The sequence below is a fragment of the Marmota flaviventris genome, chromosome 1 (genome assembly GCF_047511675.1).
Source record: "Marmota flaviventris isolate mMarFla1 chromosome 1, mMarFla1.hap1, whole genome shotgun sequence".
In the NCBI taxonomy this organism is placed as follows: Eukaryota; Metazoa; Chordata; class Mammalia; order Rodentia; family Sciuridae; genus Marmota; species Marmota flaviventris.
In genome coordinates, this window is record NC_092498.1 from 49,553,165 (window position 1) to 49,577,651 (window position 24,487).

At 34.8% G+C, this 24,487-nt stretch overlaps 1 protein-coding gene across 3 annotated transcripts in view; it reads right to left on the reverse strand.

Moving 5' to 3' along the window:
* Positions 1–24,487, reverse strand: part of Cadps2 (calcium dependent secretion activator 2) — a 527,786-nt gene that overhangs the window by 267,233 nt on the left and 236,066 nt on the right. For all 3 annotated transcript variants that reach the window (XM_071612817.1, XM_071612816.1, XM_071612815.1), the window contains 2 exons: positions 23,224–23,460; positions 17,692–17,813 (listed from right to left, as the gene is read on the reverse strand). In XM_071612817.1, coding sequence (XP_071468918.1) covers positions 17,692–17,813; positions 23,224–23,460 — 359 coding nt within the window. The remainder of the gene's footprint in view (positions 1–17,691; positions 17,814–23,223; positions 23,461–24,487) is intronic.

Sequence of the window (24,487 nt, forward strand, 5' to 3'; positions counted from 1 at the left end):
ATCTGAATTGGTTTACCTCTAATGTGACCAGATGTTTTTCTCTTGCAGCTTTAAAAATTCTATCCATATTCTGTATGTTAGACATTTCCATTATAACGTGTCTTCAAGTGGCTTTATTGTGATTTTGTATATTTGGAGTCCTATACACCATTTGTACTTGAATTTCCATTTAATTTTTAATATTTCAAAAGTTCTCTGTTATTATTTCATTGAAAAGATTGTGCATCTATCCATCTCAGTGATTCTTCATCTATCCCAATGAGCTTTTATTTCAATGACTCTTAAATTTGGTCTGTTAATGTTATCTCAGGTTTCTTGAATATTCTGTTCCACTGCAGGGGACTTCCTATGGTTTGATTTGCAGCAGTCTAGGCATGAGAGGATGCTATGTTGATTTTAGGGGGTGACTAGACTGCTAACAGTTCCACAAGATGGCAGTGGACCCCCCAGCTCAGCTTTATTTTCACAATTTGGTTTGAAGTTTGATCTGTCTTAATTATCCTGCTGAGATCATCATGCTTTAAATGTTGCCTCCCTTTCTAAATGTTTTAAAGTGGGTGAGCTTATGAGATTTTCTGCCTCCCCTGTTGCCCCTTCCCTGTGTCCCTCACTCTGGTTCAGGTTTGGGGTTAGGGAACTCTGTTTATTTTCTGCTCTGGTAACTGATATTCAAGTCTCTCCAGGTCTCAGACTTTGTAATATTGAGCCACCTATTCTGCTTTTCTATCATTTTATGTGCTGTGAATAGAATGGGAATCACTGTGTAGCTCCCTTCTGCCATCTTCCAAATCCATGATTTAAAATAAACTTTTTCTATGAAGCTATACCCATCATTAGAATGAATATCAACACTGAAATACAATATATTGTACTCACATTGTACTATGGTTAAGTAAAAATACTATTAAAGAAAAAGGGTATACTGAGACCAACTTGGGTACAAAACTTACATGAAGTTGAAATGGTCTTAAAATAAATCAGAGTTCCTGGATATAGAAAGCACTATGTGCAGAAAAGTACAGACACACCAGATAGTGTGCTACTTATGGCTACAACTTTGATTGGTCTCACCAACCATTTGAATGCTCTCATTTTTAAATTTATTTATTTATTTATAGTAGTTGCATTTTTACATATGGTACAGACATGGAGCACAATTTCTCATTCTTCTGGCTGAGGTTCATAGTCACTCCAGCATTATAATCATACATGTATATGGGGCAATAATGTCTGTCTCATTTATAGAAAAAGCTTTCTGTATTCCCTTCTCGCTGCTGATGACCTGTAAAGAGTTTCATATGGTTTGTATATGGGTTATTCCCCAAACATTTTGCAGGGTTCATGTGTTAAGAGCCTCCTCCTTGGTGTGACGAGGAGGTACTGTGGAACCTTTAAGAGGTGCCGGTTAGTCAGAGGTAATTAGGTCAATGAATGTGCTGCTCTCAGAAGAATTGATGCAGTTCTCATGGGACCCTTATTAGTTTTAGAATTTTAGGAAGGAAAAGTTTATTTTAGGCTCATGGGTTCAAGGGGTTGTAGTAAAAAATAAGCCTGGCCCCTCCCAAGTCCCTGATTTCCTGTCTTACCATGTTACTTCTCCTTGTAGCACATGCTCCCACCATGATGTGATCCACTAGAATATGATGCAGTGTATGGGTGTGTGTGCACACACAGGGCAGGGGTGGGGGCTGAAAGCATCTCTAGAACCAGCATCACACTGTTTGCACGTTTCAAAAATTGAGCTACATAAAACTTTTTCCTTTATACTTTATTCAGCCTCATGTCTTTCATTGTGGCAACAGAAAATGGATTCGTAACAGATACCAGGATATTTTTACAAACTCATTCAAATGATTTCCTTATATTTGAAAGAACCCCAATAACATAAGGGTACATTCAAGTTAGTGTTATCCTTATCCTTTCTTCTGCTGATCCACATGTCCCCAGTGGGAGTCCCCAGCTGCATTTCCACTCCACAGCTCCAGAACAAGTAACAGTTGAGTGCCCTAAACATAATGTATTAACACGGTGCCAACATGGAAGACATGGCTGTGAAGTTAGCATCAACAATTGTAGGATGCTTTGCTGCACAGGGCTAGAGCTCCTTTGACAGCTGTGTTTTACCACAGCAGATATAAATCTTCTATGACATCAACTGAGAAACAAAACCAATGCTGACAGAGAATATATGACAACCAAAGAATGTTTTTCCTTCATAACTGACAGTAGGACATTATTCATTTTGAAAACCACCTCCATTTGATCGAAACTCTCAAATCTTTTTAAAAAATGCTTGCCAAATAAATATTATATGACAATACAAACATCCATGCCAAAAATCTCAGGCAAGACTCAGGAGACAAAAGCACATTCCACTTTGTAAAATAATGCTGTTTGATGTTGTCAAGAGCACTCAATCCCTCAATCCTCCATCACAAGGGCGCACCCCTCTCCCCAGAAATTCCCTGGATTTAAAAATAGAATTCCAAAAGGAAAGATTTAAGGAAAGGAGAAAAAAAAAATAACAGGAGTATAGAAATATGAGTAAGCACACAAGCAAAGGCCAAAAGAAAAGAAAGCAAGTAAATGGAGAGGAGTAAAATCAGAAGAATGAGACTGAATGTTCCTATGTACGTTACCTCACTACATTAAAAAATAATTCTTGAGATAGGTACTACTGTCCTTATTTTACCAGGAAGAAAACGGACTCAATGCGATTTAAGTAACTCGCCACGACACACAGGTAATCTGTGTCATTGTTTGGATTTGTACTCCAGCATGCCTCATCATTTCCCATAAAACCATGCACCATAATCATCCTGAAATGAATGTTTTCAAACTCTAAAATTCTGAATTCTTGAACCATTCTATTACTCTGTGATCTCACTTATATGTGGAAACTAAAGAAATCAAACTCACAGCAGCAGAGGGCACAATAGCTGCCAGACACTGGGGGATGTGGGAAAAGGAGGAAACAAACAAAGGGTACAGAATTTTAGATCTAAGATGAGCAAGCTCTGGAGAACCGATTGCCCTGAAAATTCTGGCAAAAGCTTTGCAGGAGCTGACCCACTGTCTCTTCACAGCAATACATAAGGCTTCATTGCTGCTGTGTCCCCAGATGACATTGGTGCCTCATTGATTCCACAGGGCTGATATGATCAGGGCAAAGGTCTGCATAGCAGGATGGAAGGGGCCTCAGGCCTCTACTAGCCAGATGGACTGTACCATGAGTCAAATGTAAGGGTAGTAACAGCTGAGAATAAAAACATTTCTTCTGAATGTACAGGTGTTTTAGTCAGCTTTTTCACTTCTGAAAAAAATTTAGGAAGGAAAAGTTTATTTTAGGTTCATGGTTTCAGAGGTCTCAGTTCATGGACAGCAGGCTCCATCCCTTGAGGCTCAAAGTGAGGCAGAATACCATGAAAGAAGAAGGTGATGATGGGAAGCAGCTCATATGACCAGGAAGCAGAGAGAGAATCCTCCTCCCCAGATACAAAATATATATCCCAAAGGCACGCCCCCAATGACATACCTCCTCCAGCCACACCCTACCTGCCTATAGTTACCACTCAGTTAATAACATCAGGGGATTAATTTGCTCATTGGGTTAAAGCCCTCATAACCCAGTCATTTTGCCCCTGAGCCTTCTTACAAATGATCTTTTGGGGTATACTTCACATTCAAACCATAACAATAGGTTAAGAAGTTTGCATGTGATACTTGACATCAGTGAAGTATCCTGACCTCAGGATTCAGTTCTGGCTCCAAAACATTGCAAGTCCTGAAAAAGCAGTCTTCAAAACTCATGCACTTTCTCAAGTAATTCTGGAAAACTACTTGACATTTTTACACATTCTTAAGTGGGCATGTAGAAATTTTTAGCAGAAATTTAGTAAGATGCAAAGAGTATAATTTCTGGTGCATTATTAACACTGATATTTATCATGATGCCACTCTTAAGTAGATTCAATGCTAACTAACTATTGTAACAGTATGATCCCTCACCATCCTAAAAATGTACCGGAACAATCTATTATAACAAAAATTTGCATTATTCCTTTTTTCCTTGAACTTTTATTTTAATTCCACTCTCCAAGGAACTTTTTATCTGTCAACACATTTTATTGATTACTTTTATCATAATCATCTACACCAAATTTATATATAAAGAATTTTCTCTGATTTTAAGAATCTAGAACTAAAATTACTGAATTTAATTTTTATTTGAATTACTTGTAGACTCAAGTGATCCAAAATAAATATATCACAAATAAACATTCATAATTAATACAAAAAGTAAGTTAGTTTTTTAGATATTCATTTCAGTGAAATGGATAGTTCTGTTTTCTAATTAGTTCATATACCCACAGGTGTCTTGTATTTAATTATAGACTGAGGCAGAGTTTGGAATCAATTTTAATCCATATTTTTGTTTTTCAGTTGTTACTCTCTAAGAAAATAAGTATTGGGGAGCATTATGATAAAAATATCTATCAATTTCTTTCTATCCTCTGTAAGTGTCCCCAAGCCATACAGTGACCAATAAGAAAAAACTATTTTTTAATTGGTTAATAGTTGAAGACTTGAATAAATCCTTCACCAACTTTGCTGAAAGCAAAGCAGTAGGTCGATAAGATGATTAGTGGAACCAGAAGCAAATTTCAATTCCTCTATAGCTAGAATTGAAGCAGAAAGAGAACAGCTGATTAGAGAGGTGTGTAACAGAGGGAATGCACTAAGACACAATACTGGATAGTCAGTGACTTGGAAGGACTCAGAAATTCCAGTTACCGAACTGAAAACAGAAAGGAATTCATTAATCCCAAATCTTGACCAAGGCAGGTCAGTATGGAGGGGTTACAAAGCAAAAGAGGGAGAGGCAAAACTGAGAAGCTTACTTTGAAAACAATGCTAGAAAAGAAAGTAAGACTGAGCTAAGCCAGGAAAGAAGTTGGAAAAACACTAGGGAAACAAGAATTGCACAGTTGATCTCAAACTGCTGGCAGAAAACTGTGGTGGTCAAGCATTTTGCAGAGACCATGCCTAAGCCTGATCTGCTGGAAGGAATTAAATCTGCATAGCTTTACCCCAGCTAGAAATAACAGCAAATATTATCACAGGTAACACCTCTGAAATGAGTAACCAGTGTGGTGGGATCCCAGCTAGCTGCAGGTTGCCTAGCCTCCTACACTTACTGCTGACAAGCAGAATGGAATAGAGCAGACAGAGAATAAGTTATCTCAGAGAACAAGTTATCTTGCAGCCCATGGGAAGCAGCAAGTGCCTCAGTTGCCAGCAGATGCAGCTACAGGAGTCCCAGATGCTGGCTGCAACCATGTATGCCCCAGAAGCATCCTGCAGAAGTACATCACTAAAGGGTAGTCTCTACTGAGCATACCCAGCAGCACCAAACAATGTGTGTGTCTTGGCTGCCAGCTGAAGCCCATATGCTTCACCATGTGTATGCCCAAGATGCAGACTACCAAATGTACTCTGGCTGGGTCATGCCAACTGAGCCTCTACCCTGGGCTGCCCAGTGCCCCTGCTGCTAGGCTGCTGCCTTCTGCCATGGGCTGCAATGCCCTATGTACCCTGATATCTACAAGAGTGAGCACACACACCTGTTTGGACAGCTGGAGCAGATCTGACTGGTAGGATACAGAAAATTAGGGAATGTTTCCTCTGATCCCCCATAGAGCTATTAGGATCCAAAGGATGGAGAAAGCCTCTTAGATTCATGTCAGAGGTGAGCAGAATGAGGTTTGCAGGGATAGATTCCATGACATAAGCTCTTTGCAGTTTTGGAAAACAATGATAACAACAAAAATAACAAAAGCTAAACCAGATGGAGGGACAAACTTAATATATAGCTCTCCAACCCAACAGAAGTTTGGCTGGTATGGCTGCAACCTCTATGTTCAGAAAAACATAAAGGTCAACCTGAGGTGCTATGAACATTTATTTAACCTCCCCAAACCTGATAGAATCCAAGTTGGGAAGGCCCAATAAGAAATCCTTCTGTCTCAAACAGCTCAGAAAGAAATAATTTAAGATTCTTTAATGCTAGTTTTTTTAATATTATCTTCTGTATTGATTTGATAGAATCTCCTTAATATAATTTTATATATTTATTTTAATGTTTTAATGAATTAATTGGACTTAACCTTTTCCTCCTTGTTCGTTTTTATACTCTTGCCTCTCTCTTCTTGCATTATATTCTTCTACCCCATCACAGTTTCTTTCCTTTTCATCCCCTTTATAGTTGAAGAGAAGTTTTACTTCAATACCTAATCATTCAGCTGATTCTAATTTCCACTTTTGGATTAACGGGGTTGTGAGAACATTTTCAATAAACTTTGAAGGTTATTAGTTTATAGTTTTGCTCTAAAATGGTCACAGTTACTAGTGATTATTATCTCTTCTCAAAGCTATGCTTGGGACTGATTATAGATCCATGATTATGTTGAGTGATTTTTTAGATGTATCCCCTGCTTGGAGCACATAAGTAAAGGAAAAGCAGTTCCATATAAAATCCTTTATATAACAGTGGAAGAGATACCCATTATATAAAATGCAAAAATATTAATAGATAAATACAGGAAACATGAGAGAACTAGGTAACAAGATGCTTCTAATAGTTCATAACACTCTGACAACCGATTCTGTAGACGATGAAATGGAAGAAATGCCACAGAAAGAATTCAGAATTTATTGTTAAAATTATCAATGAACTAAAAGAAGATCTAAGGAATGAACAAAGGGATAAATGCAGGAAATAAAAGAACATTTCAATAAAGAAAGAGAAACTCTTAAAAGGACAAAACAGAAGTCCTATTGGTAAAGAGAACAATCCAACAAGAAGAAATAATGACTGCACGTATTTATCTCCCACAAGTTGGTGCACCTAATTTCATAAAACAAACACTACTACACATAAAGGGTCAGATAGAACCCAATACATTAATAATGGGTAATTTCAATACAACCCTGTCAAAAATAGTCATGTCATCCATATATAAAATCAACAAAGATATTATATAGTTAAAACTTACTATAGACAAATGAACTTAACAGATCTATAGAATATATGATCCAATGACAACTGAATATACTTTTCAGCAGCCCATAGAACTTTCTCCAAGATCACATTATAAGTCATAAAGAAGTCTTAGCAATTGTAAAAATTCTGAAATAACTCCTTTCATTTATTTTCTGATCATAGTGAAGTGAAATAAGAAATCAACAACAAGAAAAACTACACAACACCTGGATGATGAGTGGGTCAGTGAAGAAACCAGAAAAATAATTTACAAATTCTTAAGAGTTATAATGAGAATTGAAATATAACCTACAAGGACCCGTGGAGCACAATAAGGCTGCTTAAGTAGAAAGTTTATAGCAATGAGTAGCTACATTAAAAAAATCAGAATTATCTCAAATAACTTAATGATACACCTTAAGGTCTTAGAAAAACAAGTACAAATAAATCCCAAAACCCATAATAAAGATTAAAGTCAAAATAAATAGAGAATAAAAAAATACAAAGGATCAATAAAGCAACAATTCAATTCTATAAAAAGATAAACAAGACTGATAAACCATTAGCCAAATTAACTAAAAGAATGGGAGAAAAGATTAAAATTAATAAAATTACAGGTGAAAAGGGGGCATCATAACACATACCACTAAAATCCAAAAGGATCACTAGGGACTATTTTGAAAATCTATAGTACAGCAAATGGGATGAATTTCTAGCCATACACAACCATCCAAAACTGAACCAAGAGAATACAGAAAACCTAGAAAGACAAATAGCATGTATGAAATTGAGGCAGCAATAAAAACAAAACAAAACAAACAAAAAACAAAAAAAAGAACAAAAACTACAACACCAACAACAAAAACAACAAAATATTTCCCAAGAAAGAAGAGACCTGGGCCAGGTGAATTCACAGCTGAATTTTACCAGATCTTTGAACAGAAAAGAACACAAATAGTCCTCCAATTATTCAATGAAATAGAATGGGAGGAAACACTTCCAAACTTGTCCTATAAAGCCAGAATCACACTAATATCAAGCGCACTCGCGTACACACACACACACACACACACACACACACTCTGAACCTACTAAGAAAGAAATCAGGAAAACAACTCCATTTACAATAGCCTGAAATATGTCTAGAAATAAATTTAACCGAAGAGCTTAAATTACAGAACATTGAAAAAAGAAAGATGAAAATTACAGAACACTGGAAAAAGAAAGAAGAAGATGGAAAATGGAAAGACCTCCCATGTTTATGGACAGGCAGAATTAATATTGTCAGAATGGTGATATTACCAAAGATTTAATGCAATCTCCAGCAAGACACATTGAATTTCTTTAGAGCATTGAAAATAGCCCTAAGTTGTATACAAAAGAATAAAAGACTAGGAATTGCCAAACCAATTCTGAGTGATAGAAGAAATTCTACAGTCATCACTGTATCTGATTATAAATTACACTACAGAGTGACAGTAACAAAAATTGCATGGTACTGGTGTAAAGACACATAGACAAGTGGAATAGAACAGAGATACATAGACAAACTCATACAGATACAGTCATCTTATTCATTCTCCCCCCATTTCTTATTGATTCTTTTTAGTTATACATATCAATAGGATTCATTTTGACATAATTATAAAACCAGGGAATATAATTTGTTCTAATTTAGTCCCTAGTACTTCACCATGCCCTCGTCCCTCCCCCGTTCCTTTCCCTCTACTATACTGATTTTTCTTCTGTTTTATTACAGTTTCATTTTTAAAAATCAGTGTCTTTGTGGATATTTACAAAGTTACCAAAAACATATGTTGGACAACAAATGGTGATGGGAAAACTGGATATCCATTTGTGGAAGAATGAAACTAAATCTGTATTGCACTGCAAAAAGTCGACTCAAAACAGATCAAAGACCTAGGAATTATACCAGAAATTTGGCTACTGCTAGAATATAACGTAGTATCAATACTCTAACATGTAGACATAGGCATTGAACTCCTCAGTAGGATACCTGTAGCTAAGGAAATAATGCTAAGAATCTATAAATGGGATTGCATCAAATTAAAAAGCTTCTACAGAGCAAAGGAATCAAAAGTAGAATAGAGAGCCTATAGAACAGGAGAATACCTTTGTCAGCTACTCTCCTGACAGAGTATTACATACAGAATATATAAAGAAAAGCAAAAAGCAAAAAATCTAATCCAATCAATAAATGGACAAATGAACTAAACAGATATTTCTCCATAGAAAAACAAATTGATAACAATTATATGAAAAAAATGCTTGACATCTTTATACATTGGGAAAATGTAAATCAAAACCACATTGAGATGTCATCTCCCTATAGTGATTGATTTCATTTCTCTTCAATCAGTGTGGAAATAATGAAGCACACAAATAATAAATGTTAACAAGGATGCAAGGAAAGAATTAACCCTTATGCACTGCTGGTGAAAATGGAAATCAGTGTGGAGTTTCCATAAAAGACTAGGAATGGAACCACCATATGATTCATCTATGCCACTCCTGGGTGTTTACCACAAAGAATTAAAGTTAGCATATTATACAGATACAGGCATACCCATATTTATAGCAGCACAACTCACAATATTCAAGTCATGGAACCAGCTTACCTGTCCTCCAACTAATGAATGAATAAAGAAAATATTGTGTGTATGTATGTGTGTGTATATACAGATACACACACACATAGACCCACACACACAAAATGGGGTTTTATTCAGCCATAAAGAAGAATAAAATTATGTCATTGGCAAGAAAAATGGATGGAAGTGAAGAATATCATATTAAGTAAAACAAGCCAGAACTTAAGGAAAAAAGAAAGAAAGAAAATGGAAAGGAGACAAATAAAATAGAGAAAAGGGTTGGAGGAGAGAAGAGGGTAAATTTGGGGGGAGGCACTTAGGAATGTACTTGGGAATGTAATTGATCAATCAATGTGTTAGATGCAGGAATTAATATGCCAAAGGAAACCCACTGTTCCTATATAATTGTTATGCATCAATAAAAACTATCTAAAAAGCCAAGTAGTGTCTGTCAACAGATGACTAGAGAAAGACAACGTGGCAAATCTACACGATGGAATTTTACTCAGCCATGAAGAAATTACGTCATTTGCTGGTAAATGGATGGAGACGGAGAACATTATACTAAGTGAAATAAGTCAGACTCAGAAAGTCAAAGGTAGAATGTTTTCTTTCACATGAGGAAGCCAGAGAGTTTAAAAAAAGGTGGGGGGCGGGGGGGATATCATCAAAATAGAAGGGAATCAATAGAGAAATGGGGATTGAAAGGGAGGTAGGAGAGGAGGGCAAGGGGAGGCACTGGGGAACAAAATGAACTAAATCATGCTTTATTCATGTGTGAATATATCACAATGAATTTCACTTTTATGTATAATTACAATGCACTAATTTTTTTTTTTTAAAAAAGGAGGGAGACAACTAGGGTAGAAGAGTAGGATTGGAGGAGTGAAGAGGTCAGCTTCTGGGGAATGAGACTGATCAAATAAAGTTATGTACATGCATGAATATAGCACAATGAATACCATTAGCACATATAATAGACCAAAAATCATAAAAAGTAAAAGTATTAGAAGCTAATTTGTAAAGAAAAATTATTATATCATCTGTCATTAACTTTCTCAAAATTAACAATAATGTTTTTCCTTTTGAATGGCTCTTAAGGGTTTTCCACACTGGGACAAGGTACCATAGGAAAGTCTGGGTGAGAAATATACCTTTTTTTTTTTTTTTTAAAGTGGAAGTAGGGTCACTTTGAAAAGGAGACTGAGGAACAGAAGGCCATTTCTTTTACAAAAGAGCTTTTGGTAATGATACCTAAGTAACAAGAGAAGTCATGTGAGTTCTCTTAAAAGGACACTTGTGCCTATGTAGCCTGTGGGAAGATGTCTTATTTATCCAGGGGGTCTCACATATCAATTTAACAAACACCGGCCTAGCCAGAACAGCTCATGTCCAGATGTGTTTGTAAGAACTCCAGACTAAAGTGAGCACATCCAAGAAACAGAACTAACTGCATTTTTAAAGGTAACACGTTTTCCATGGAATTTCTAGGGAAAATGGAGCTTGCAATGGGGAAAAGACCATACCACTCACCCCCCCCCCCCCCCCGCTACACACACACACACAAACACACATGCTGTGTTATCATAAATGGTAGATACAGCACTTTAACTAGATTACTAAGCAGCTATACAGTCACATGACTGGCTAGTGCTCATGGGAAAACAGGAGATACCATATACAGACCTTGTCTTCAAGGAGCTTACAGGTTATGGGCCATCTCCTAAGGAAATGAAATGCAAGCAGGAAGAGGATATGTGGGTTATATTATTAAAGCAGTAACTCAGAGGGAGAGCAAAGAGGACAGCCACAGGGTGCATCATTCTGTGAGGGAAGGTGTATTATCAGAAGTGCTTGGATGTGGAGTGAGGGATTTATTCTAAGAACTGCAGCAGAGAAGATTTTTATGTGTGCATTTGCCATAACAGACAGCAATGGCTAATGAGAAGGACGATATACAAAGACATTTTCTCCTTCTCTTCTTCCAAACCAGACCTATAGAAACCAGCATGAATGAGCAGGCAAAACAAAATCGGTGAGGAAAATGAACTCAGCACTGTTTCCCCACCACAGGTTTTTGGGTGGGCTGGAGGGGCAAGATAAATCTTAGAAATGTGTAAGTTCCATTGAAGCTAGCCTGAAACTGTTAATACCTACACATATTATTTAATACTTCAAAGTGACAAAAAAAGCTTGGTGTCTGTTAAGATGTCTTCAAGGCGGGTTGGAAATGAAATCCTGAGGTCCTAGAAGATAGTGCAAGGATAAAAATGAAGTTTGCTACTTATGCCCTGCCAAACTCAATAACTGGCTCAGTAACTGGTTACATAAATCAAATGAAGCAATAACAACTATAAGAGACTGATCTTAACAAAAAAAAAAGTCACATAGTATAAGGATAAGTTATGGGCAAGCTGTAAATCCACCACAAGAATGATAGTAATCATAATTATTTAAATGTCTTTCCAAACTGCCTCACTGCTGTTTCTCATTGGAGCCGAGGAGTACTTTCAGACAGCATCTGGAACCTTAATCCACCATATTTTTGTGTTTAATTATGAGGATCCACAGATTAGAACTTTCTTTACTCATGAATAAATTCTCAATGAATTTCTGTGTTGGGCCAATGTTTGTCTCTTCAGGCTTCATTTTATTCTGCACCACCAGTATCAGTCTTAGAGACATGTTACTTCTAGTGAATTTAATAAGGGGAAGCAATCTGTCATAATTTTAAAGACGGAAATGAGAAAAGGCAAAACTTGGGTGCAGTCTGAGTGTCACTTTACTTCATTAAAAACAGACACACTTTTTGGTGTATCATGTAAAAATTTATTCTATCTCTAATCTATAAAGATAGTTGACCAAAGAATCATACTTCAAAAATAATTCTGATGTTAATAAATTAAAGTGAAAACTAATATGCTTTTTAGAAGCATCATTAGCTTCTTTCAGTTACATGTAGAATGTACTTAACCTCTTTCAAACACTTGTTTCAGTATCTTGTCATTCTGATAAGTTTTCCATTTGTAGCCGCAACATTCTTTCAATAGATGATTACAATTCTGGCTAAGAATTTAAAGTTTCCAGAAATATGTACTGGAGACTGTATTTCCCATCATTTTCATGAGGTATAAGAATATTCTGTATTCGTATCCATAAATATACTTCTCTAATGATGCAACTCATCAGTTTTTCTTGCCTTTTTATCTTAATGGTTTCAGAGAGAGGAAAGCAGATCCAATAAACTTCTAATAAAACAGCTCTATGGGACAAAGAAGAGACATGGATGTGGCACAAAAACTGTGTTGCTTGCTGGTGGTTGTTTGGTTGTTGTTTTTTTTTTTTTAAACAAATAAATGCAACCGATATTTAAGTTATCGTTCTGTCAGTATACTTTATTTTTATTATTGTGGTATTCTGTTGTACAGTGAAATATTTGAAAAGGTTAGATCTCATTCTGCATGTTCTCCTTTGTATTTAATAATCAAATTCCTTGCCTTTATTTCCCTAGTATCAAGGTCTACGTAGAACCTGCATAAGGCATTATTAACTAGAGGTATGCAACATGTGTTCACCGTGGGAAAGGAATGAGCCATAAAAATCAGTACACGTCAGGGAGTTCAAAACTATGACAAAATCATAACAAATTTCCCCTTCCCCACTAATGGTTCCTCTTATATTCTCCATTTCCTTTTAGGTGGTATCATTAAGGGTACCAGCTAAAGCTGAAATTAATGAAATGTCCGGCAATGAGCAAATGCAATTAAAGGGTGGCAACAGCACTTCTGTACCTCATTCACAGAGAATGGAAATTCCTTGGTTCACTGACACTATAAAATGACAACTTAAAAATCCATGAATAATATAGTTTTATCCATAACTGAAAAATACAATCTATCTGCATTCCCTCTCGTATATTAAAAAAAGTAAAAAATGAAAATTAAACCTTTCCAAATTAAATTGCTTTACCACCACTCTTCATAAGTCAAACTTGTCCATCAACCCCAGTTTTACTGGATCCCAGGTCCTACATTCTAAGTTATTCACCAGCTTCACATGCAGTTTCCACTTAATTGCTGGCAGGAAATCTGAACTACAGGAATGAAAGGCAATGGTTAGAAATCTTGATTAAGTTTATTGGAAATATGGACTAAATAAGGCACTTTAATTAGTATCAGACAGAAGGACGAATTGATCTCCAACAAAGCACAAACTGTTGAAGCAATAAAATTTAGGAAACGTGTCTGAAGCATAATTCCTGATGATGATGAATCTCTTTCCTGCTGTGCAAGATGATTTAGGGATGAAAATACCCACACTACTGAGAAGCTGCAGTTGGTCAGCAGTCAGGACATAACATTTCTAAGGTAAAATCGCCCCTGGGAAACAACTATCAATGCAAATCTTGTAATTCATTTTAAAAGTTGACTCTGTTCATGGAAAAACACAAAAGCTATTTTTGTCTAATTTCCTTATGGAAAGAGTAATCAAAAAAAGACTACTGGGGCCTTGCTGTAATATTTTCTTTCTTGATAGCCAAGTATTTTAATACATTTACATTGTTTATGTAACATATCCCCTATTATCAGAATCTCTTTATGAATACATTATAAGTATTGTAAAAATTTAATGAAGAACAGTCTATAAAAACTCTTATTATTTTTGAAAAATCAGTGTCAAAGTAGCTACTCAGATAAAAGCCAATTTATTTAATTGCACAAATATTTAAGTATAAATTAAATACAAGATTTTGTAGCAATTATGCTAAGCAAAAAAAAATAAGCCACATACAGGCTAAATACTGAATGACTCCATGTTTATAAAGTATCCAGGAAAAGTACAATTATAGAGCTCAAAACTGGATGAGTGGTTTTCTGAAACTGTGAGTGGGTGCAGGAATAGACTGCCAATGGGCATGACAAATCTTCAAATTGTGTCTTAAACCCGAATTTGTGATGAGAGTTGCACAAGTGGAAGGTTTTATTTTATTTAACTTGCAAGGGATGAATTTTGTTAGATATATATTATATCTAAATAAAATGATTTTAAAAGATTCTGTAGAATGAAATATGGTTTCATTCTACACCATGTTTCTTAGAGCTATTCCACTTCCTCAAAGTCTAATAGACAAGTAGGGTACATTTGATCAACTAATGTAAGTGCCACTGAAGAGCTTCACAAGTACACTAGTATGCTTCCAGGGGTGACAAGGCCTCAACTCCCTCCTTCACTGGGGTGCTATGGTGAGACTTGGAGCATCATTTCCTTCAGCTAAGAAGCTTCTTCCATTGATTTCCTTGACTATGCACATAGCATGCTTTGCTGATCAAAGGCTCCTTGCTGAATGAAAATGAAGTAGACTATCAACACATATGGGGGAGCTAAGGCAGAGCAGAGAAGGACTTTTATAGACATTTATAGCTGTAATTACAACTTAAGAAAGAAGAGAGCAAATGAAAAGCCAAACTTTCCACCTGAAGGCAGTGTAAACAAAATAAATAAATGAATAAATAAACTAGACCTAAAGGAAAAGAAGGATGTGAATAATACAAAAAAATACAAATACAAAAGTTATAATTTAAAAATTATAAAACACTGTTAAAAAAATTCAATGTCTAAATGCATGGATAGACACCCATGCTCATGAGTCAAAGACTTATTACTAAGATGGCAATAGTGTCCAAACTGTCCTATAGATTCAGTGCAATTTGTATCAGAATCTCAGCTGGGAAGCTTTGCAGACTCTTTGCAAAAATTGATACACTGATCCTAGAATTTATATGAAATTTCACAACAGACAAAAACATCTAGAAAAAGAACATAATGAAATGATTTGTGCTCCTGATTTCCAAACTTACTATAAAGCAATAGTATTCAAAACAGTGTGGTAACGGCATAAAAGTAGACATATAAATCAACAGAATAACATTCAGAGTCCAGAATAAATTCATGTATCACTAGTCAATTGATTTTCAAAAGGGGTAAAATAAAATTTAATGAGAAAAGAAAAGTTTATTCAACAAATGTTTCTGAGACAATTGAATAGTCACATGCAAAAGAAATAAGTTGGACCTTTATATTACATGCACTATGCACAAAAACAAACTTAAAATGGGTCAGTTGCCTAAATGTAAGGGTCAAAATTATAAAAATCTTAGGAAAAAGTCTAGAATCTAGAATATATAAGCACTCTTAGAACTTGACAACCAGAAGACAAGCAGCTTAATTTAAATAAGTGTCAAAGGACTTGAATAGACATTTCTCCAAAGACCATATACAAATGACTAATAAAGCACATGAAAAGACATTCTATATCATTAGTTATTAAACAAAATGAAAATAACACAAATACCATTTTACATCTACTAGCAAGGGTATAACAGAGAGGGAAGAAGGGAGTGGGAAGGAGAGAGAGACAGAAGTACTGCCGAAAATGTAGAGAAACTAAAACCCTAATACACTGCTGGCAAGAATGTAAATCATGTCACCATTGTGAAAAACAATTTGGCAGTTCCTCAAAAACATAGAATTGAACATAGAATCACCATATGTCCCGGCAATTCTGCATCCAGGTATGTAAACCAAATATTAAAAATGAGGACTTCGTTACTTGAATATCCATGTTAATTATAGCATTTTTTCACAGTAGCCAAAATGTAGAAATGGTCCAAGCATCCATCAGCCAAAATGAACGGATAAGCAAGGTGTGAGTTATCAAAATGCCTGAAGTCCCTATACCTGCTACAACAGGTACACTATGCTACATGAAAGAAGCCAGTCAGCTCACACATTAAAAAGTGATGAGCCAGAGATGATCTATTTCTTACTGGGTCATCTAAAGGGAAGTCGTGTATACTCAGGAATTGGTTTTTCAGTTGAGCTTCTTAATGTCACAGATCCAGCTCTGCGAAGAAGGGAGGAGACTGGAGGCAGAGGAGGAGCAAGTGCTATGACAGGGAGGGGCTGGCAGGTGTTTGAGGGGTTGTATGAAATCCAGGGCACACCAAGGGCAGTGGACCATGGGAACAGAGGGAGAAGAAAGGTGCCAGAGGTAATAAGAGACAGAGGCAGACATGTAGGGCTTTGTATGGCAGGGTAAAAAGTGTCAACCTGCTTCTTCAACACCATAATGCTCTGTGCACATCTCTCCTGCTATGCTCTATTCTGCTAGAGTGCCCTCTCTAAAGAAATGCACATTTCTGGTTCATTGGTTCATTCTTCATCTTCAGTGACTAACCAATGCTAGTCAGGACCTCAGCAAAGGATTTCTGGAAACACAGGCTACATACTAATGTTAAGAAAAGAGAAAACCCTTTCCGAAAACGTAAGCTACTTTAAATAAAGATCAAATGGAAGAAAAACAATGTTTTCGAAAGGCAATGTTCAAAGGAGGGACAAGCTAGGGTCAACTGAATCCCTCAAGCTATACTGGTTATTTCTCACAGAGACTACAGTGTTTCCCAAGTTTGAATCCGTTGAAGAGAACATCTTCCATATTTAATTAAACTCATGCCCAGAATTTGAAACATTAAACTGTCAGCAAAAACAGCTTTATTGTCTCTGATTATTGTATAGAAGTCATTAATTAGTTCTCTAACTCAAGTTTACTCACAGAAATATTCTAAGTCATTGTGCAGCACTCCAGTATCAGAATCTACCTTTATCTCACCACAAAACCATTAACATAAAAAGAGTGAAGTTATAGAGTGCAATCCCAGTAATTCAAACAGGATTATGCACTACCTTTTAAGGAACACGTGGCAACACTCATGCTTTCTTTATAAATGACTTACAAACATTTTACTGCATAATGATTAGCTTCACACCTGCATGTTGAACTCTGTTTGTACTACACAGGGATTCTGCCACAGTCCTAATTAGAGCATCATTATCCAGAAAAGCGCACAGCAATTTTTAACACAGGTGAGACAAAGCTAGTCAAATAGCAGTTTCGAAGTGAAATACCCTACAGTTTTGCAGATAAATAAAGCATGTTTCTTTGGAAGCAAAAACATTTTTTTTTTTTGACTAGCTTACTGTGGCCTTGAGGCTTCTGCCTGGTCTGTCTGCAGTTTTTCTCCTCCTTCCACCTCCATTGTGCAGTAAACAATTCGATTTGGAGCAACTGATTTCAAACCTTGCACTTCCATTATGACAATCTAAAGAAAAAAATGATTTTAAAATAATATGTCAAGTTGATAGTATTCAGCAACTCACAAAAAATAGCAACATAAACTGCAATTACGAAGAAAGACCCATTGAAAAATTTGTTTGATAGCATTGCTAGGATTTTGCCTTCTTTATAATATACCTCTATTTATCCAAGGTATAGTAAATGACTATTTTGAGGCAGTTTGGTTTCTGAAGAAATAACTCATTATTGCTCTTAAAAAAAGTAAGGTTAAAGATCCTAAGAATTAGCCTCAGCAAAGTAAGTGAACTTTCAACTCAGATCTTAACAAATTAGAGCAAGTTTGAATGAAGTAGGGCAGAAGCACAAATAAAAATTCAATGAAAATAAGAGGAGTACACGCTGTGCTCCACAGAGAGTGACATGGGGCATTTATTATCAGAGACATGGTCAGGTGATACCAATTCATTGATATCAACACATGACTGAACTTTTATACACTCACACATTTTAAATGACTATTATGATTCATAAAAGAATTTTATCTATGGCTGCTGTATTTCACATTATCAAAATATAATAGAAACTATAAATTGCCACTGAACATTTTAATATTAGCTTGATGAAGAAAAATTTTTTTTCAATCCATTAAAGGGATGTACTAATTTAATGCAGAACACTGGAAAATCATGGGAAAACTAATATTCCTTTTATATCTATAACTCTTGGGTGAAAGGGAAACATTTTTTAAATTGAGCTTTTTGTTTGCTTAAAAGGCTATCAATCCTATAATACCATAACTCAACATTCTTATTGGATGTAGACATAAAATATGAATGTTATTTTCTACAGTGTTTTCAATCAAAATTTGCATTATGAACTTTTATAAATTCTTAAAACAATTTATAAAATCAATTCAAAGGCATTTTATGTATGTGAATGAATTTCATTATTGATTGCATGGTATGTTTATACAAATAACAGTATTCACACTACATAGCAATCAAAATATATACCCAAAACATCATTGCTATCACTTATTAATCATTTAATATATAACTACAGACATAATTTCATAGAACTGTGATATGAACCTTTATACAAACAATTTCTTTGAAATTGTATAAACAAACTGCTAACTTTCTAGCTCTAGAAAAAGAAGAAGGGTTATGTTTGTAAATACAAATGCATATTTTGTTTTGTTTTTATTAAAACCTGGAAAACTGATCACTAAAATAAGAAAGATCAAACTCAGAAAGGCCTCCTTCCTCAATCAGGGTTCTGTAATTTTGTCACACTGAAATGTATAGTAATATATTAATAAAATTAAGGACTGAGTGAAAATAGACTAAGAATTATTGAAGAATTGATGGAGAATAATATCATCTTTCACAGATGCTATAATATTCATGGAAATGGGGATAAAGTACTAAATCCTGATTTTAAAAAAAATAGTTTTGTTTTTCTTTTGTGAGGGATACCGGGAATCAAATTCATGGCCTCATGCAAGGCACTCTATCACTGAGCTACACTCCAATCCCCCCAAGTTAGGTATTTCTAATAATTCAAGTGTCTAATTAGTAACACTGAAATTGGGTACTTTTAGTAAAACTAATCAGATATTGAGACAAATGAAACATATAACAATGCTGATTAAAAAACAACTACATTTGGACTTAACCACCATGACTCCACTTTTTAAAATCAATGACAAATTTTTTCATGGTCACTTAATATGCGTCACTTAATACTTGTGTTCCACAAGTCTAGAAATGCTAACAGCATTGGTTCATGTTTTGGATTACTGTTCACACACTGCAACTTCTTCTGCATTTTATTTAATAGAGTGTGGGTAAGAAGAAAGGAGACATCTGCTTGGTGTCATTTCTATCCCCTCTAATACAAGATACTGTAAAAAAAACATCCAAAAACCACAAAACAAACAGCATTCCAGCCCTCAAAACAATACCCCATCTCTGCCAGGAAGGTTTTATCCTGAAGATTTGCCACTTTCTAAAGATGTAAGTTCTGTGATGAATTTATACATTTAAATACAACAACACAACTTAGATCTTCCAAGAGCAGGGAAACAAAGCTAGTCTCTCAATCACTAGTGATAAAGACAGCCAAGAATACCATGGACCATCAACTAACACAATTTTCTATTTCAACCAATTCCCGAAAAAACTTGATAATGGAACTTCAGAAAATAAAATTGATCTATGGTGCATCTTCTCTTCTCAATCTCTCCGTGCCTGATGTAATAGGGATATAACAGACAAAGCTATCGGTCTTAGAAGCAAAAAGAAGGAAGGCACTAGTTAACAGGCTTCTGAGCAATATATCGACCAAGGAGTTATGTGACAATAAATTAAGCATGTGTATTTCGTGAGATAGTGATGCTGGCAGTATGGCAAAATCAGGGACCATATATCACACATACAGAGGAAGGGCTGCTAGTCTAATGTTAATGAAGAAATTCAATGTGAAAATCCAACTCTAACCATGATATATATATATATATATATATATATATATCTCCAGTACAGCTTATGGACTCATAACTTCATAGATGAATGTTTGCTTCTCTAGTTTTACTTCAGTATTTAATTTTAACATATCAATGCATGGTTTAGTTTTCTGAGAATTAGCTTCTATTATTCTTTCTAAAGACTTCATGAACGGAAACATAAACCTGTATGTTAGATGCTTTTTGAATACCATAAAAATCTTAATTCAATAAATATTTATTGAGTGAAATGTATGCCCAGTACTGGTTTGGTGCTTTTGATATCTCAGAAAAAAACAATAAAGAAAAATATGTATTTTTCTTGAAGGTCATACTGGAGAAGGGAAAACCAGATAATAAGCGTAGTATATAAGTGAACTATGTTTTAGACAATAAATGCTGTGGCAAAAATTGAGCTTGGTGAGAGAATGGAGAGATGGGCAGTAATTCTAAAGAGAAGGTGAAATGTGAGCAAAGTTTTTCAAATCTTCACTTTAATTCCTTATACATTATTCCTAGGATCCTTATTCAATTCTTTAAAAAGACTCCTCCACTGAAGCAGTTTGAAGCCTGACTAATGAAATGTGAGAGCTTTAAATTGGATTAAATGCTTGCCTGTCTGAGTTTTCATTGCTGAAATCTGGGGTCTGAGGAACAAGACACCATGAGCTTGCCTTATGTCTTAGGCTCTTCAAACTAGAAGACCAGCCAGCTATTCTCTCAGGTATTGTAGGGATATGTACTGGAGAGTTGTCACTTAATATAATTTCATTTTGTTCGTAGACATGAAACTCCTAGATAAAATACTATGAATACCTGAGAATGGATTTCTTTATGCTACGGTAGCAAAATATCTGCCTAAGACAGACACAATAATAGAGGCTGTCAAAACACTTTTATAAATATGCAAGTTTCTCAGACAACACAGATGCAAGTTTTAGCTTTATTCTTCTAACATCATTATATTATAAACTGAGCTGCTCCCTTTAACATACTGACAATAAGCTACAGAATAACAATTCATAGTTGCATTTACACATTAATTCATAGTCTAATTTTATTTTCATGAGAGAAAATAGAATACCTAAGTTAATTATTTATAATTGTTGAAGACTTTTGAACAATGAGAAAATGTGCTGAATTGGTTTGTTCTGTTGTGAATGCTTAAATATGTAGATAATAGATTTATACATCATAAAATTTGCTCTACAAATTAATTTTTCCATTAATTTGTATGCTGAATTCTTATTAAAATGTAACATTATAATTAAGTTATTGATTTTTTGGTGTAAAATTTAAAAAAATAAAGCATTAGCACCTTTTGAGTCAGCAAGATTTGTGACAGGAAATGATGAGGAAATTCTTCTTGTAATATACTATGTAGTTTCGAATTAAACACCCTTACGTTATGTGAGGAAAGACACTGAGAAGAAATTCAGTAGGAAGGCCACTTGGCAGAGTCATTAAGTGAACCAGAATGAAGTTTTGAGTTCAAAGAAAGCCATACATTTCTACTCTGACACTAGGTTTAATTCATTAATACACAAAGTCTGGAAGTTAAAAAAGTGAGAGGCAATTGTTTTTTTCTCAAGCTTGAAGTTGAAAAAAATGGAAGAAAAAGAGCAACTGTAGACATTTGCTTTTTCTGCCATTGACTAAGCAGATTTAATATCAACTAGAAATCTAAGACACTACCTCCTAAGACTGTATGTACTTTTTCAATCAGCAAATGCAAATAACAGTATTGGGGACCAGTGGAGACAGAATGTGACAATATAAGGAAGGAGCTTAGGAGCTTTATAAGCATCAATAAGAATTTTGAAAGAGCTACAAATTTAAGCTAGACATTGCTAGTATTTACTTATTGAACAGAAATTATGGGGAGGAAAAAAAAGCTGGGGTTTAAGACAAATGATTTAATACTACTCATTAGCATGATATAAACTTTTACTTTGTACTTCATGTAAGTTCTTTCTTTTATGTATTAAGGATGCTTGTATTATGTGTGTATGTTGAGGTATATAAACCCGTATTCATATACCTAGTCATATATATAATCATATACCTAGATTAGAGAAGAAGAAATGTAATCATGAAAGGTATAAATAGGCAGCTGTATCAAGAATTATCAGTGTCTTTCATTTTCAGGGATTTGTTTAAAAAGGATGAAACTCTAAAGTTTTGGGGAACACAATTTTAAATGCATGTCATTTGTTCTTGTTCTCCATAATATTTGCTGTGCCTATAATGAAACTGGAAATCCTAGAAATGAATTTTGTATTTCTTATCATATATAATACTGAATATTGTATTGTGTTTTACTTGATTTGATTCTAGAAAGATGATTCCATAAGTGAAGTACATTAAAAACAAAGTTAATCTCAATTTGACTTTTAAATCAGATTTCCACCCAAGTGTGTTTTGGTACATACTATATCAATGAACTTACACTACTTTAACTGGCAAAAAATTGTGCCTCAAAAATTTTTATTATTTAAATCCTAATACTGCTGTTAAGGTTTTTGTTTGTTTGTTTGTTTGTTTGTTTTGGATGTTGTTGTTTGTTTGGTATGGGGGATTAAACCCAGTGGGGCTTAACCACTGAGCCACTTCTCCAGCCCTTTTATTTTTTTTTCTTTTGAGACAGGGCCTTGCTAAGTTGCTGAGGCTGGCTTTGAACTTGCAATCCTCCTGCCTCAGCCTCTTGAGCTGCTGGGATTACACGTATAGGCCAGTGCACTCAGCTGCTGTTATGTTCAAAGGATAATTTCCATTTATTTGTGTTCATAACCTGTTTTTTAAGCTAATAAGGAGTGATTTAACATCTCAAAACATATAACACTGCTTTAAATTCTAAACATTACTGCACAGGTCACAGAATTTGCTGTGCAGCCTCATTTATGCAACTAGCTGTGACAAAGCCACTTACCTCTAAGGTGAATGACAGTACCACATCGGACTTTGACAGCTGAATCTCATTTTCATCTCCTAGGTCCAAAAATGCAGAATTCTGTGAACGTTTTAATTTCTGTAATTTGAATTCTGGGCCACCTTTTGAAACTGGAAGGCTTTCCAAATTGGCCATTAGCAAATTCACTGAAGATCGTAACTCTTCTATGTACATATTCTCCATTTCTTTTGCTATAAATTTGGGGAATCTTCTTTCCTTAAAAATAATTTAAAAATAAAATTGTTAAAAGAGTCATATTTCAATTTTATTATAAAAAATTATATGATGCCTGCAATCCACTCTTTTAGAATTATAACACTCTTCTTAAAATGTTTCTGCCCTATATTAGTCTACAGATTTTAAAAATCTCAGGCTTTGGTAATTTTGATTATATTTCAGGATACTTTACATATCTTGTTGATGATCACTGTAGTACAAAATGAAAAACATTTGCGTGTGTCTATGTGAATACACACATATATATTTTTCTGTTAAATTTATTTTTGATAAAATTTGTATATGGGACTGATAAACTCTGGAAACAGGCTTGTAATATGTCTTAGTGTATAGATGAATCCCAATGAACTATGTCTATTTTTGAAATGCTTGTAGTAATGAGTCTATAAGAAAATATTAAAAATACACTGCTTTGCTAGTTAGAAAACAAACATTTTAGCAATGCATTTAATTATTATACATGTGCATTTTTATACATAATCATTCAAATTAAAACTCCTATTGTTAATGAATAATATGCACATATTTCTTAACTGATTAATTTTCACATTGCACATATGTGCCAAGATTCCTTACCGCCATGCTTCAGTTTTTTTTTTTTTTTTTTTTTTTTTTACTAAAAGTATAGATAAATTTAAAGCAAAATGCCAACTTATGAAAAAATCCATCAAGTGAAAAAGAGGTTGACGATATCCACTTGGAAAATTCTATGTTTTAGCTGAAGTACATAGGCATCATCATACAATTCTGTTATCTCTGCAATCAGATTTGTTTCTTTTACTTGATTAAAAGAACATTCCAAATATTGATATTTAGGTAGTGCCAAATTGACCTTAGAGAACACCATACTGATTTATATTCCCCCAAACAGCAAATAAGAGCACTTTTCCCCTCAGAATTCTACTTCTCCTTTCATCTTTGCCTACCTGACACTTGGCTTCCCTCTGTTAAAAGTAGGGGGGACAGAGTTTTAACATGCCAAGCTCAGTGTGATGTGCTCTTCACT